At 70.2% G+C, this 14611-nt stretch overlaps 3 protein-coding genes across 5 annotated transcripts; 1 reads left to right on the plus strand and 2 right to left on the minus strand.

The window, feature by feature from the left end:
• The first annotated feature begins 2521 nt into the window (after positions 1-2521).
• Positions 2522-5809, plus strand: MOGS (mannosyl-oligosaccharide glucosidase). 3 transcript variants are annotated; one of them, XM_054066018.1, is made up of 4 exons: positions 2522-2690; positions 3435-3655; positions 3727-3920; positions 3995-5808. In XM_054066018.1, exons 1-4 carry the CDS (start codon positions 2657-2659, stop codon positions 5700-5702), a joined length of 2157 nt encoding a protein of 718 aa, XP_053921993.1. In that variant the 5' UTR covers positions 2522-2656; the 3' UTR covers positions 5703-5808. The 3 variants fall into 3 exon arrangements, with proteins under 3 accessions (XP_053921993.1, XP_053921992.1, XP_053921994.1); XM_054066019.1 differs by lacking the exon at positions 2522-2690 and having other exon boundaries at positions 3188-3655; XM_054066017.1 differs by lacking the exon at positions 2522-2690 and having other exon boundaries at positions 2792-3920; positions 3995-5809.
• Positions 5810-6283: 474 nt separating this feature from the next.
• On the minus strand, positions 6284-9633 carry WBP1 (WW domain binding protein 1). The gene is made up of 4 exons (XM_054065464.1): positions 9494-9633; positions 8672-8774; positions 7613-7774; positions 6284-7049 (listed from the first exon to the last, which is right to left on the minus strand). Exons 1-4 carry the CDS (start codon positions 9548-9550, stop codon positions 6490-6492), a joined length of 882 nt encoding a protein of 293 aa, XP_053921439.1. The 5' UTR covers positions 9551-9633; the 3' UTR covers positions 6284-6489.
• A 1190-nt stretch (positions 9634-10823) lies between these two features.
• INO80B (INO80 complex subunit B) lies at positions 10824-14603 on the minus strand. The gene is given in 6 exon segments (XM_054065726.1): positions 10824-11361; positions 12311-12424; positions 12426-12493; positions 12708-12829; positions 14159-14318; positions 14389-14603. Coding segments are annotated over 6 exon segments (975 nt in total). The 5' UTR covers positions 14435-14603; the 3' UTR covers positions 10824-10896.
• Between the last annotated feature and the right edge of the window lie 8 nt (positions 14604-14611).

Genomic DNA, 14611 nt, shown 5'->3' on the forward strand with positions numbered 1-14611 from the left:
GGTGCGGGAGCTGCTGAGCGCCGAGGGCTCGGGGCTGGCGCCGGAGGCGCGGCGGGATCTGCTGTCGCTGCGCGCGCTGCGCCAGATGGACGCCGCCATCGTCTGCCTCCTGCAGCAGCCCAGCACCGCCAGCGCCGCCGCGCACCGCGCATGGCACCCGCTGCGCCGCTGCTGTGAGACACCGGGAGAGGATGGGAACGGGAATGGGATGGGAATGGGAATGGGAATGGGAATGGGAATGGGAATGGGAATGGGAGAGGATGGGAATGGGAATGGGAATGAGAATGAGAATGGGAGAGGATGAGGACGGGAATGAGAATGGGAGAGGATGAGGACGGGAATGGGAGAGGATGGGAATGGGAATGAGAATGGGAGAGAATGGGAATGGGAACTGAGATGGGAATGGGAGAGGATGGGAATGGGAATGGGATGGGAATGAGGATGAGGACGGGAATGGGATGGGAATGGGAGAGGATGGGAATGGGAACTGGGAATGGGAGAGGATGGGAATGGGAATTGGGAATGGGAGAGGATGGGAATGGGAATGGGAGAGGATAGGAGTGGGAATGGGAATGGGAGAGGATGGGAATGGGAACTGAGATGGGAATGGGAGAGGATGGGAATGGGAATGGGAATGGGAGAGGGTGGGAATGGGAACTGAGATGGGAATGGGAGAGGATGGGAATGGGAACTGGGAATGGGAATGGGAGAGGATGGGAATGGGAACTGGGAATGGGAGAGGATGGGAATGGGAATGGGAGAGGATAGGAGTGGGAATGGGAATGGGAGAGGATGGGATGGGAACTGAGATGGGAATGGGAGAGGATGGGAATGGGAACTGAGATGGGGATGGGAGAGGATGGGGACGGGAATGGGAATGGGAATGGGGAGGGGGACTGAGATGGGATGTGGACAGGAACTGGGATAGGACAGGAATGGGAGTTGGGATGGGAATGGGAACTGGGATGGGATGGAGAAGGGAACTGGGATAGAACGGGAATGGGAATGGAACAAGGATGGGAACTGGGATGGGATGGGGACAGAGGTAGGAATGAGAACTGGGATAGGATGGGGATGAGAATGGGATGGGAACTGGGATGGGAGCAGGGTGGGATGGGATGGAACAATGGGATAGGAGTAGGACAGGATGAGGATGGGAATAAGGGTGGATGGGGACAGGGATGGGACTGGGATGGGGAGCGGGGTGGGATGGGGCTGGAGGCAGGATGAGGCCGGGCGTGCCGGCTGCCCTGTCCGCTCTCCGCAGGCTCGGATGATGGCGCGCACCCGCAGGACGCCGGTGCGGACAGCCTGCATGGCCTGGACGCCCTGGAGGCTCCGGCAGCCACTCCCGGTGCTGAGGTGCCGCCGCGGTTCCGGCCACCGGTTCCCGAGTCGTACGTGCTGGGCAGCCAACAGCAGTGGCTGTCGCTGCGGCTGCACCGCGCTCGCCGCTGGCGCGTTCCCGGCCTGCCCTGCGTGGGCAACAACGCCGAGCCCTGACCGCGGCGCCAATAAACCGGCTGGGCCGACGTCCCAGTGCCTTCCTCCGGCGCGGGTAGGCATGGATCCCAAAGGGTTCGGAACAGCGGGAGCCGTGTTTCCACCTTCCCACTTGTGTGTGGAGCTGGGATCGCCAGTGGCACGGGCTGCGCGTGGGGGAGCCCGGTGCAATTCCAGCCCCTCTTCCCAAATCCCCCTCTTGGCTCTCCTGGCGGCTCCACCGCTCCACCGACCCCAACTCAACCGCACGCTCACCCCCATGGGGGGTCCTGGGGGGGTCCCATGGCGGAATGGGGGGTCCTGGGGGGGTCCCATGGGGGAATGGGGAGTCCTGGGGGGTCCCATGGGGGAATGGGGGGTCCTGGGGGGTCCCATGAGGGAATGGGAGGTCCCATGGGGAGGGTCTCCAAGGAGGGGGTCCCACGGGGCGGGGGGGCGGGTGCTTTGTGCCCCCCGGGAGAAGGGAAAGAAGGTGAATGAAGCACAACAGGAGAAGAGAAAAATGACTCAGTGGTGGTGGCGACGCTGCAGCTCGAATTCTGCAGCGATGGGGGTGGTCCATGGGGGTGCGGGGGGCCCGGGGGGGGTCCATGGGAGATTGGGGGGCCCGGGGGGGGTCCATGGGAGATTGGGGGGCCCGTGGGGGAATGGGGGGTCCCGGGGCGGGGTTTGCTTCCCCGGGGTCGGCGGCGCCATTCTCCCTCCCGGCCGCGTGGGGGCGCCGCTCCGATCCGCCTCTCTCCGCCCCCGCCCGTCGCGCGGCGATGACGCGGCGCGCGGCTCCGCCCATCCGCGCCTGCCGATGACGCACCTCCCGTCGCCCGCGGGTGACGCCATCAGCGCGCGCGGCGCCATGGCGGGAGAGCGGCGGCGGCGCGGCGGGGAGGGCTGCCGGGAGCGGCCGCGGGAGCGCGGGGCGCGGCGGGGCCCGGAGCCGCGGGCCGGGGCGGCGCGGGCGGCGCTGGCGGTGGCCGCGGGGGCGGCGCTGGCGCTGGGGATAGCGGCCGCGCTGGGAGAGTGGCGGCGCCGGGACGCGGCCGCCCGCCTCGCCGCGCCGCACCCCGCGGCCCCCGCGCTGCCGCCCGGAGCCGCCGGGGCCCGCGACGCCCCGCGCCGCTTCTGGGGCACCTACCGGCCGCACGTCTATTTCGGCATGAAGACGCGTAGCCCCCGCGCTCCGGTCACCGGTGAGGGGCGCGCCGGGCACCGCGGGGCTCGGACCGGCTCTGGGGCTCCCGGGTCCCGTTCTAGGGCTCCCGGCTCGGGCTCTGGGCCTCCCGGTTCGGGGTTTGGGGGTCCCAGGTCCCATTCTGGGGCTCCCGGGTCCAGTTTTGGAGCTCCCGGGGCCGGTTCTGAACGGTCGGGGCTCTGCTCGGCGCTGCCCAGCACGAGCCAAGGGGCACCGGCACGAACCGGAGCCTGGGAATGGGGTCCTGGAATCCTTCGGCTGGGATCACCGGGTCCAGCCGTCCCGGCCCACCACCGAACCAGCCCCGAGCTCCTCATCCAGGCGGGTTTGAACCCCTTGGGGACGAGGCTCCCCGCGCCCCACGGCCCTGCCAGGGCTTCACCGCTCTGTCAGGGAAAGAATTCTTCCCAATATCCCACCTAATTCCTCCCCCGGCACAACCGGAGGTGTTTCCTCCCACCTCTTCTTCCCCTGGAGCAGAGCCTGACCCCTGCCTGGCTCCAACCTCCCTTCAGGAGCTGCGCAGAGCCGGGAGCTCTCCCCTCAGCCTCCTCCAGGCTCAACACCCCCAGGTCCCTCAGCCGCTCCCACAACCCCTGTTCTCCAGACCCTTCCCAGCTCCATTCCCTTCTCCGGATGCGCTCCAGCCCCTCCAGGGCTTTCTCGGAGCGAGGGGCCCAGCGCCGAGCCCTGGGTTCGAGGGCCGGGGGAGCCACCGCAGCCCTCCTTCGCGTGTTGGCAGGGCTGATGTGGCTCCAGCACGGCGAGGGCGGCGGCGGCCTGCGCCACACGTGCGAGCAGAGCGACGGGCTGTCGCGCTACGGCTGGCTGCTGCACGACGGCGAGAACTTCGGGACGCAGGAGATCGAAGATGGGAAGCTGTGGTTGAAAACGGAATTCGTCAAACGCCCTGGAGGGGAACACGGAGGGGATTGGAGCTGGCGCGTAACCGCACGGGCAAAGGTGAGGAGCGTGGGTTTGCGTACGCCGGGAGAGGAGCCGGAGTGGCTTCCTCAGCCCCTCGTCCTCCGCAGAGCTCGGGCGGCCCCGCTCCGCTCCTCTCCCTCTTCTTCTACATCGCCACGGACGGGCAGGGAACGCTGGAGCCGCACCTGGAGAACGGGACGCGGCTGGCCGCCGTGACGGGAGCGACGGAGGAGCTGGGCCGCTTCACCCTCACCTTCCTGCGCCCCACGGCCGGGAGCGGCGATGACCCCAAATTCGCCAGGTGCTTCCCCGCAGCGCCGCCCGCGTCCCCCCGTGGTTTTGCCACGGCCGCTGACGCCGCCTCTTCCTCCGCAGCTATAACTGCCTGAACACACCGAGCCCGGGGCTACATCGCCTCGGCGAGCTGGTGCTTAGCAGCCTGCGTGGCCGCTTTGTCTTTGCGCCGCCGGGAGGGCCGCGACGCCGCTTCTTTGGCGTGGACGCCGTCGGAGTGCTGCCAGATTCGGCCCCGCGCGGGCGGCTGCTGCTGCACCAGGTGACGCTGGAGCCGCCGGCCACGCTGGAAGTGACCTTCGAGTCCGGGAGCGTGGTGGCGCGGCCGGAGCGGCTGGCGGGGCGGGCGCTGTCGCAGGCGCTGGAGCAGCACGCGGCCGCCTTCGAGCGCCGTTTCGAGGAGACCTTTGGGCTCGGCAAGAAAGGATTCTCGCTGCCGGAGCGCCGCTTCGCGCAGGCGGCGCTCAGCGAGATGCTGGGCAGCGTCGGCTACTTCCAGGGCCACTCGCTGCTGCGCTCGCCGCTGCAGGAGCGCCCCGTGCCCGGCCCCGAGGCCGCGCTCTTCACCGCCGTGCCTTCCCGCTCCTTCTTCCCGCGCGGCTTCCTGTGGGACGAGGGCTTCCACCAGCTGCTGCTGGGGCGCTGGGACGCGGCGCTGAGCCGCGAGGTGCTGGCGCACTGGCTGGACCTGATGAACGCCGACGGCTGGATCCCGCGGGAGCAGATCCTGGGCGAGGAGGCGCGCGCCAAGGTGCCGCCGGAATTCCTGCTGCAGGACAGCGAGACGGCGAACCCGCCGACGCTGCTGCTGGCGCTGGAGCGGCTGCTGCCGGATGCTCCCGTGCCCTTCCTGCGCCGCCTCTTCCCGCGCCTCCGCGCATGGTACGAGTGGTTCCACCAGACACAAGCTGGGCCCGTGCCGCACTCCTTCCGCTGGCGTGGCCGCGACCCAGAGCCGGAGCGCTTCCTCAATCCCAAAACGCTGGGGTCGGGGCTGGACGATTACCCGCGCGCTTCCCACCCGTCGCCGGAGGAGCGGCACCTGGACCTGCGGTGCTGGATGGCGCTGGCCGCGCGGGTGCTGGGCGTGGTGGCTGAGCGGCTGGGCGAGCCGGCCGAGCAGTTCCGGGCGACGGAGCGGGCACTGAGCGACAACGTGCTGCTGGAGCAGCTCCACTGGGCGCCGGAGCTGGGCGCCTTTGCCGACTACGGCAACCACAGCACCGCCGTGGAGCTGCGCTGGCAGCCGGCGGCACCGGTGGCACCAGGACAACCGCCCGCACCGCCCCGGCTTCTGCGGGAAGTGCGGGAAGCGCCGCGGCTACGCTTTGTGGGAGCGTTGGGCTACGTCAGCCTCTTCCCGCTGCTGCTGCAGCTGCTGCGGCCGGACTCGCCGCGGCTGCCAGCGGTGCTGGACGCCATGCGGAGCGAGCAGCAGCTGTGGTCGCCGTTCGGCCTGCGCTCGCTGGCGCGCGACAGCCGGTTCTACGGGCGCCACAACACCGCCCACGACCCCCCGTACTGGCGCGGCGACGTCTGGGTTAACATCAACTACCTGGCGCTGCGGGCGCTGCGCGGCTACGCCGAGGCCGAGGGGCCGCAGCGGGAGCGGGCGGCACAGCTGTACCGCGAGCTGCGCCACAACATCATCTCCAACCTGTTCCGGCAATATTCCCAGAGCGGTTTTCTCTGGGAGCACTACAGCGACAGCACTGGGCGCGGCCAGGGCTGCCACCCGTTTGCCGGCTGGTCCGCGCTCGTCGTGCTGGTGATGGCCGAGGACTACTAGGGCGGCCGCGGCCGTGCCCGTCTCGCTCAGGTGCCGGGGGGGCGCGGAGCCCCCTCCTCTCCCGAAATAAAGCCCCTCCACCGAGCGCCGGCACTGCCTGCTTTGGGGATCGCGGCTTCTCACACGGAGGGGTGACCGAATGCCCCTTCCCTGCGGAGCTGGGGGTGCCACAGCTTTTTCATGGGGAGGGGGCGCTCCGTGAGCCCCCAGACCCAGGAAAAGCCTCCCTGCGGAGCGCAAGCGCGGAGCGGCCGCCATTCCCCATCTCTTTCATGGGGAGTGGGCACTCCGTGAGCCCCCAGCCCCGGGAAACGCCTCCCTGTGCGGCGCAGTGCCGAAGCCCTGGGAGTGGGCGCAGAGCTGTGCCCATTCCACAGCTCTAACGGGGAGGAGTCACCGTGCGCCCCGGCGCGGATTCCCTACGGAGCGCGGGTGCGGAGTCACTGCGGTTTCACATCTCTTTAATGGGGAGGGGGTCGCTTTTGAGCCCCCAGACCCCGCGGGGCCTCCCTGTGGGCCACGGCCTCGGCAGCCGGAGCAGAACGGCCGCCGTGCCACATCCCGCCAATGGGATGGGGGGTGGGGGGGTCGCTCCGCGGTCCCCTGGGCGCGGAAGGGCCTCCCTGCGGAGCGTGGAGCTGGTTCCACATCTCGAATGGGGAGGGGTCGCTCCGTGAGCCCCCAGCCCCGCCACCCCGGCAGCAGTTCGGAGGGCGCGGGGCCGCCCTGGAGCACGGCTGTGCCGCAGCGGGACGCTCCGCAGGCAGAGTCCGGCCCCACTGTGGGTTCAGACAGGCAGCGCGGGCCCCTCGCCGTGGGGCCGGGGCGCAGGGCCGGCTTTTCCCAGGAGTTGGGAGCCTTCCCCATCCTCCTCCTCCTCCTGGCAGCGTCCCACCTCGATTCCCGAGTCCCCCGTCAGGCGCCGGTGCCGGAAGCGCTCGCCGTCGCTTTCCCGCCGTGCCTCGGTGCTGCCGTTCTCGGCATCGCAGCCGTCGGCTTCGCAGAATCCCACGGCAGTGGAGAAGAGCGGGGGCTTGTGTGGGGGGGCGGCGGGGGGCAGCTCCCAGCTGGCGCTGGTGCCGGTGCTGCCGCGCTCCGGGCTGGGCGAGCTGTCCCGGCTGTGCTCCGTCTCCTCCGTCGCCTGCGCCGAGAGCGAGGAGCTGCTGGGCGAGCTGGCACAGCTGGAGCCGCAGGAGCAGCTGCTGGAGCTGCCGGAGCTGCCAGAGGCGGAGAAGCTGCCGGAGGCGGCGCGGGCACCCGCCAGGATGGTGCTGTACGGCGGCGGCGGCGAGCTGGGGCGCTGGGCCACCTCCTCGTAGGCCGGCAGCTTCAGCAAGGCCAGCATTCCTGGGGGAGAGTGGGAATGGGGGGCTTGGAATGCCGGCAGCTTGAGGGGAAGAGCATTCTTGGGGGGACAGTGGGATCAGAGGGCCTGGAATGCCGGCAGCTTCAGCCAAGCCAGCATTCCTGGGGGACAGTGGGATCGGGGGGGCCAAGAACACCAGCATTCCTGGGGGACAGTGGGATCGGGGAGGGGACCAGGAACACCAGCATTCCTGGGGGACAGTGGGATCGGGGGGGCCAAGAACACCAGCATTCCTGGGGGACAGTGGGATCGGGGGGGGGCCAAGAACACCAGCATTCCTGGGGGACAGTGGAATTGGGGGGGCCAAGAACACCAGCATTCCTGGGGGACAGTGGGATCGGGGGGACCCCAGGACGGGACCGAGGTGGGCACCGAACACGGCGCAGGGACAGGGAGGGGCCGAGGGGGGCTGAGGGGGACACGAGGCGCTCGGGGGGGACCTCGGGGGAGGGCGGACGCAGAGGGTCCGTGGGGCCCGGACGGGGCCGGGGGGGACACCAGGCGCTGGGGGTGACGCGGGGGTCCCGGCGAGCCCCCCACTCACTGAGGTCCATCATGGAGGCGGGGTAGGCGCAGGCACCGTGGTAGGCGATGAGGTTGATCTCGCGCTGGCGCTGCTGCTGCTGCAGCCGCAGTTTGGCGCGGCGGTGCCGGTACGCGCAGCAGCAGCTCAGCAGGATCAGGATGGTCCAGAGCAGCCAGAACCCTGCGCCGAGCCGTCGCCCTCAGCCCCGCGCTCTCCCCCAGTTGCCCCTGGTCTCCCCCAGTTCCCCCCGAACCCCCAGTTCCCCCTGGTCTCCCCCAGTTCCCCCCGAACCCCCAGTTCCCCCCGAACCCCCAGTTCCCCCTGGTCTCCCCAAGTTCCCCCTGGTCTCCCCTAGTCCCTGGTTCATCGCTAGGCCCCAACCCTTCCCAGCCCCAGGTCCCCCCAGTTTATCCCGGCTCCCCCAATGCCCCCTGAACCCCTCCCAGCCCACCCTTGAACCCCAGTTCCCCCCCTGAGTCTCCAGTTCCCTCTGGTCTCCCCCAGTTCCCCCCGAACCCCCAGTTCCCCCTGGTCTCCCCCAGTTTCCCCTGGTCTCCCCCAGTCCCTGGTTCATCGCTAGGCCCCAACCCTTCCCAGCCCCAGGTCCCCCCAGTTTATCCCGACTCCCCCAGTGCCCCCTGAGCCCTAGCTTCCCCCCTGAGTCTCCAGTTCCCCCTGGTCTCCCCATTTCCCCCCTAGCCCCCCAGTTCCTCCCCGAGCCCCCTGAGCCACCGGTTCAGGGCTAGGCCCCGATTCTTCCCAGCCCCAGGTGCCCCCTGGGTCCCCCCAAACCTCCCGTGACCCCCCCATTCCCTCAGTTCCCTGCTAGTCCCCCCCAGTCCCCCCCGGGTCCCCAGTCACCCCAGACTCCCGGAGTCCCTCAAAGCCCCAGGGCCCCCCAGTCCTCTAATCCCCCCTGGAGCCCCAGTTCCACCCCAACCCCCAGTCACCCCTGACCCGCCCTGGGTCCTCCTGGACTCCCCCAGAGCGCCCCCCCATGATTCCCAGTCCTCCCTGAGCTGCCGGTTCCCCCCCTGCTCCCCGTGACCCCCCCGTGTCCCCCCACATCCCACTCACACCACAGCTCGTAGTAGTATGTGCAGCAGCCGCTCTCGCCGCAGCAGTGCCCGCTCTCGCACACGTAGGGACGGTTGTTCACCCCTGGGCAGTGCTCCCGGGCCTGCGGACACCCCCGGGCAGATGGGAGCCCCCACGGACCCCCCCCAGCCGCCCCCCAACCCCTCCCCACCCACGCTGCCGCCCCCCGGCCCAACAGGAACCCCCAGCCCTGAGCCCCCATCCAGGACTGCCCCCCCAGGCCGTGCCCCCCTAGTCCAGGACTGCCCCCCCAATCCAGGACTGCCCCCCCCATCCAGGACTGCCCCCCCAGGCCCTGCCCCCCCCATCCAGGGCTGCCCCCCCCAATCCAGGACTGCCCCCCCCATCCAGGACTGCCCCCCCAGGCCCTGCCCCCCCCATCCAGGACTGCTCCCCCAATCCAGGACTGCCCTCCCTCCCCATCCAGGACCCCCTGACCCCCCCCAACCCTCCAGATACCCCCACCCTTTCCCCCCGACCCCCCCTCCGGCCTTGGCTCCTCCTCAGTCCTGCCCCCCCCGTTCCCCCTGCAGGATCTCTGCCCCACACCCCTGCCCCCCCCCTTCCAGCACCCCCCCAAGCCCTGTTCCCCTCCTCCAGGACCCCCCCTCACACCCCCCGACCCCCCCATTCTAAGGTTCCCCCCTTACAGGACCCCCCCAGGATCCCCTCCCGGGCCTGTTCCTCCCGCCCCAGGAACCCCCTCCCCCCCGGGGCCTGCTCCCCCCCAACTCTGCCTCCTCCCCTCCGGGACTCCCCCCCTCCCCAGCCCTGCCCCGCCCATCCCCGCCCCCCCGGTACCTGCTGCCGGCCCTGCCCCGCGGCCCAGCCCCCTCCGCCACGCCCGGGCCGCTCCATGGCGCCGCTACAGCTCCGGGCGGCCCCGCGCCGCCGCCGCCGCCTCCTCCCCCGCCGCGGCCGCTGCGGCCCCCGCCGCCCGCGGCCCCCTCCGCCGCCCGCCCGGCCCCGCCATCGCGGCCCCCCGCGCGCCGCCCGCCGCCATCGCGCCGGACAGGACCCGGCGGGCCCCGCCCCCGCCAATCACCGGCCGCCCGCGCGCCCTCGGCCAACCGGGAGCCGCCTCCGCCCCCCTCGGCCAATCGGGAGCCGCCCCCGCCGCGCTCGGCCAATCGGGAGCCGCTCCCCCGCGCGGCTCAGCCAATCGGGAGCGCCCCCGCCCCGCGCCGGCCGCGTCCCCGCCCGACAACAGAGACAAAGGGGCCGAGCCCCGCCCCCCCCGGCGGGCAGCGCCGGCGGCCAATGGGGGCAGGCGGAGGAACGGGCCGTACCACAGCGCTACCGGGCGGGGGGGTGACGCTGGGCTGTACCATAGCGCTACGGGCCGGGGGGTGACGCTGGGCTGTACCATAGCGCTACGGGCCGGGGGGTGACGCTGGGCTGTACCATAGCGCTACGGGCCGGGGGGGTGACGCTGGGCTGTACCATAGCGCTACGGGCCGGGGGGTGACGCTGGGCTGTACCATAGCGCTACGGGCGGGGGGGTGACGCTGGGCCGTACCACAGAGCTCGGAGGGGGGGGAAAAGAGGGGCAACTCTGGGCTGTACCATAGCGCTACGGGGGGGGGGGGGGGCAGGGGCTGTCTCATAGTTCTCCCGTGTGGAGGGGGAAACGCGACACTGGGCTGTGCCACAGCGCTTCTGGAAAGGGGTGGAGGAACAATACTGGGGTGTACCACAGCGCTCCGGGAGGGGGGGTAAATGGACTGTACCATAGCGCTACGTGGGAAGGGAATGGGCTACACCACAGTGATGCGGGTGGGGGTAAATGGGCCGTACCATAGCTTTCCTGGGGGGGGAAAACACTGGGGTCGTACCACAGCGCTCCTGGGGGGGGAAGAAGAAGGTAAATGGACCGTACCATAGTGCTATGGGGGTGGGCATGGGCTGTACCACAGCGCTCCTGGAGGGGGGGGTAAATGGGCCGTACCACAGCCTTCTGGGGGGGGCTGTGGGCTGTACCACAGCGCTCCTGGAGGGGGGTAAATGGGCTGTACCACAGCACTGCGGGGGAGGGACAGACTCCCCAGGGACAGCCCCAGCTGCCCCCTACCCCCACGCACAGACACACAGCTCTGTCCCCCACAGCCTTTAATGCGCTCGAGGGCTCCCCTGCGCCCCCCCAATCCCCTCCCGCCCCCCTCAGTCCCTGCTGAGACCCCGCAGTCCGCAGCCGCCGCTCAGTCCTAGGCCGCAGCCTCCTGCAGCTGCAGGTTGCGGCGGTAGCAGGCGAGGCTGCAGAGCGGCCGCCCGGTGCGCGAGCAGCTGTAGCGCTTGCGGTTGGAGCAGCCGGCGACGGCGCAGAGCACGGGCGCGGGCACGGCGGGCGCCGGGGTGGGCGGCAGCGGCAGCGCGGCGCCCGCCGGGAAGGAGATGGTGACGCGCTCGGCCGTGTCGCGGTAGCGGACGACGGGGCAGGAGGCCGGCTTGGCCTTGCGGTCGCGCAGCGTCTTCACCTTGGCCTTGTTGGTCTTGGTGAGGCGCTCGATGGTTTGGTTCTTGTTCTCCTCCGCCTTCTTGGCCGCCTGCAGGCGCCGCTTGCGCGCCCGCTCCTCGCGCTTCACCAGCATCTCCTCCGTCAGCTCCTTCGCCTTGTAGCCCATGGGCAGCTCCAGCAGCGGCTGCGCCTGCTGCTTGTGCAGGAGGGCTTTCTGCGGGGGCGACGGGCAACGGGCACCCACGGGGCCTCGGGGAGACCCCCGGAGGGTCTGGCACCACCGACCCAGCCCCACGGCACCTCTGGGGCTCCCCATGTCCTCAGCTCCCCTCACAGATCCCCCTGACACAGCCCCGCGGCACCTCCGGGGCTCCCCATGCCCTCAGCTCCCCCCACAGCCCCCCCTGACACAGCCCCACAGCACCTCTGGGGGCCCCCCGTGCCCTCAGCTGCCCCCACTGAGCCTCACAGCCCCCCGACGCAGCCCCACAGCACCTCTGGGGCTCCCCGTGCCCTCAGCTCCCCCCACTGAGCCTCACAGCCCCCCCTGACACAGCCCCACAGCACCTCTGGGGCTCCCCATGCCCTCAGCTCCCCCCACTGAGCCTCACAGCCCCCCAATGCAGCCTCACAGCACCTCTGGGGCTCCCCATGCCCTCAGCTCCCCCCACAGCCCCCCCGACACAGCCCCACAGCACCTCCAGGGGCTCCCCATGCCCTCAGCTCCCCCCACTGAGCCTCACAGCCCCCCAGTGCAGCCCCACAGCACCTCCAGGGCTCCCCGTGCCCTCAGCTCCCCCTACTGAACCTCACAGCCCCCCCTGACGTAGCCCCATGGCACATCCGGGGCCCCCCATGCCCTCAGCTCCCCCCACTGAGCCTCACAGCAACCCCGATGCAGCCCCGCGGCACCTCTGGGGCTCCCTGTGCCCTCAGCTCACCCCACTGAGCCTCACAGCCTCCCCTGACACAGCCCCACAGCACCTCCGGGGCTCCCCGTGCCCTCAGCTCACCCCACTGAGCCTCACAGCACCCCCTGACGCAGCCCCACAGCACCTCCGGGGCCCCCCATGCCCTCAGCTCACCCCACAGCCCCCCCTGACACAGCCCCATGGCACCTCCAGGGCTCCCCATGCCCTCGGCTCCCCCCAGCACCCCCTCACCTGCCGGGCCGTCAGGAGGGACTCGTCCACCTCCTTTTTGAGCTCCCCGTTGTCGTCCAGCTCGCCCTTCTCCAGCGCGTCGAGCCAGCGCTCCTCCTCCTCCTCCTCGTCCTCGCGGGGGGGGGAATCCGCTCTCGGAGTCGAGGTCGGGCAGGGGCGAGGGGTCCAGGTTGCTGTCCTCATCTGGGACGGGCGGCGGCGGGGGGGTTAACGGGGGGGGGGGGTGGCACCTGTCCCGCGGCCACCACACCCCCGAGCCGTGACGGGGAACCCGCGGTGCCAGGGGAACCGTCCCTGCGCCGCAGTGGGGACCGCGACCGGTTTGGGGGGCAAAGCGGGGTCCCCCCACCCTCCCCTATGCTGAAATTCCACCCTCTGCGGATCCCCTCGCGCTCACCCAGCCAGGCCCGGTACTGCTCGATGGGCACTCCCTCCGTCGCCTCCTCCTCCTCCTCGTCCACCACCATCAGCGGCGACGGCGAGCGCCGCGCCTCGGGGACCACCGTGAAGGTCGGGACGCTGCAGGGAGAGGGATGAGGACAGGCTGGATCCATGGATGGAGGATCTCCAGAGGGATCTGGCCAGGCTGGATCCATGGATGGAGGATCTGCAGAGGGATCTGGCCAGGCTGGATCCATGGCTGGAGGGCAGGGAGGATCTCCAGAGGGATCTGGCCAGGCTGGATCCATGGATGGAGGGCAGGAGGATCTCCAGAGGGATCTGGCCAGGCTGGATCCATGGATGGAGGGCAGGAGGATCTCCAGAGGGATCTGGCCAGGCTGGATCCATGGATGGAGAACAGGGAGGATCTCCAGAGGGATCTGGCCAGGCTGGATCCATGGACGGAGGGCAGGGAGGATCTCCAGAGGGATCTGGCCAGGCCGGATCCATGGCTGGAGGGCAGGGAGGATCTCCAGAGGGATCTGGCCAGGCTGGATCCATGGATGGAGGGCAGGAGGATCTCCAGAGGGATCTGGCCAGGCTGGATCCATGGCTGGAGGGCAGGGAGGATCTCCAGAGGGATCTGGCCAGGCTGGATCCATGGATAGAGGGCAGGGAGGATCTCCAGAGGGATCTGGCCAGGCTGGATCCATGGATGGAGGGCAGGAGGATCTCCAGAGGGATCTGGCCAGGCTGGATCCATGGCTGGAGGGCAGGGAGGATCTCCAGAGGGATCTGGCCAGGCTGGATCCATGGATAGAGGATCTCCAGAGGGATCTGGCCAGGCTGGATCCATGGATGGAGGGCAGGAGGATCTCCAGAGGGATCTGGCCAGGCTGGATCCATGGATGGAGGGCAGGAGGATCTCCAGAGGGATCTGGCCAGGCCGGATCCATGGCTGGAGGGCAGGGAGGATCTCCAGAGGGATCTGGCCAGGCAGGATCCATGGATGGAGAACAGGGAGGATGTCCAGAGGGATCTGGCCAGGCTGGATCCATGGATGGAGACCAGGGAGGATCTCCAGAGGGATCTGGCCAGGCTGGATCCATGGATGGAGACCAGGGAGGATCTCCAGAGGGATCTGGCCAGGCCGGATCCATGGCTGGAGGGCAGGGAGGATCTCCAGAGGGATCTGGCCAGGCTGGATCCATGGACGGAGGGCAGGGAGGATCTCCAGAGGGATCTGGCCAGGCTGGATCCATGGATGGAGAACAGGGAGGATCTCCAGAGGGATCTGGCCAGGCTGGATCCATGGATGGAGGGCAGGAGGATCTCCAGAGGGATTCCAGGGCCCCGTTCCCGGCCCCGGCTCGGGCTGGGCAGCGCTGAGCAGGGCCCGCCCCGTTCCGAACGGGCCCCGGCAGCCCCGAGCCCGGTCCCATCAGCGCCCCCGGTCCCGCCGCTCACCTCTTGGTGCCCAGCACCTGCCCCCCCAGTTTGATGCGGAGCCGGAGCTGCGGCTGCGGCGGCGCCGCCTCCTCCTGCCGGTGCTTCTTCTTGTGTTTCTTCTTGTGCTTCTTGTGCTTCTTCTTGTGCGCGCCGTGCCCGCCGCCCGCCGGCTCGTCCCCTGCGGGGCAGCACAGCGTGAGCCGGGCCCCCCGCGCCCCGCGGGCCCGAGCCGCGGCCGCGCCGCTCACCCTGCTCGCCGCCCTCCATCCTGCCGCGCCGCCACGCCTTGCTCATCCCGGCCGCGGGGGAACGGCGCCGGCGGACCCGCTTCCGGCGCGCCCTCAGGGCACTTCCGGAAACCGCTTCGCCGCGTGGGAATAATACGGGGAAGGCGCCGCCGCCGCCATTTTTGAAGTGGGCGAAGGGGGTAGTGTCGCCCGGGTGGAAACAGGTGCCGCGGGGAGAAAGGGT

This window comes from Cuculus canorus, chromosome 4 (assembly GCF_017976375.1).
Source record: "Cuculus canorus isolate bCucCan1 chromosome 4, bCucCan1.pri, whole genome shotgun sequence".
In the NCBI taxonomy this organism is placed as follows: Eukaryota; Metazoa; Chordata; class Aves; order Cuculiformes; family Cuculidae; genus Cuculus; species Cuculus canorus.

Bases quoted from the DNA above. Each gene is read 5' to 3' on its own strand.
- MOGS (XM_054066017.1), top strand. From the start codon at position 2,929: ATGGGGTCCTGGAATCCTTCGGCTGGGATCACCGGGTCCAGCCGTCCC. The intron at 3,921-3,994 runs GTGCTTCCCCGC...CTTCCTCCGCAG, and splicing joins GATGACCCCAAATTCGCCAG to CTATAACTGCCTGAACACAC.
- WBP1 (XM_054065464.1), bottom strand. From the start codon at position 9,550: ATGGAGCGGCCCGGGCGTGGCGGAGGGGGCTGGGCCGCGGGGCAGGGC. The intron at 8,775-9,493 runs GTACCGGGGGGG...GGGTGTCCGCAG, and splicing joins CGGGGCAGGGCCGGCAGCAG to GCCCGGGAGCACTGCCCAGG. The intron at 7,050-7,612 runs GTGAGTGGGGGG...ACTCTCCCCCAG, and splicing joins CGCCTCCATGATGGACCTCA to GAATGCTGGCCTTGCTGAAG.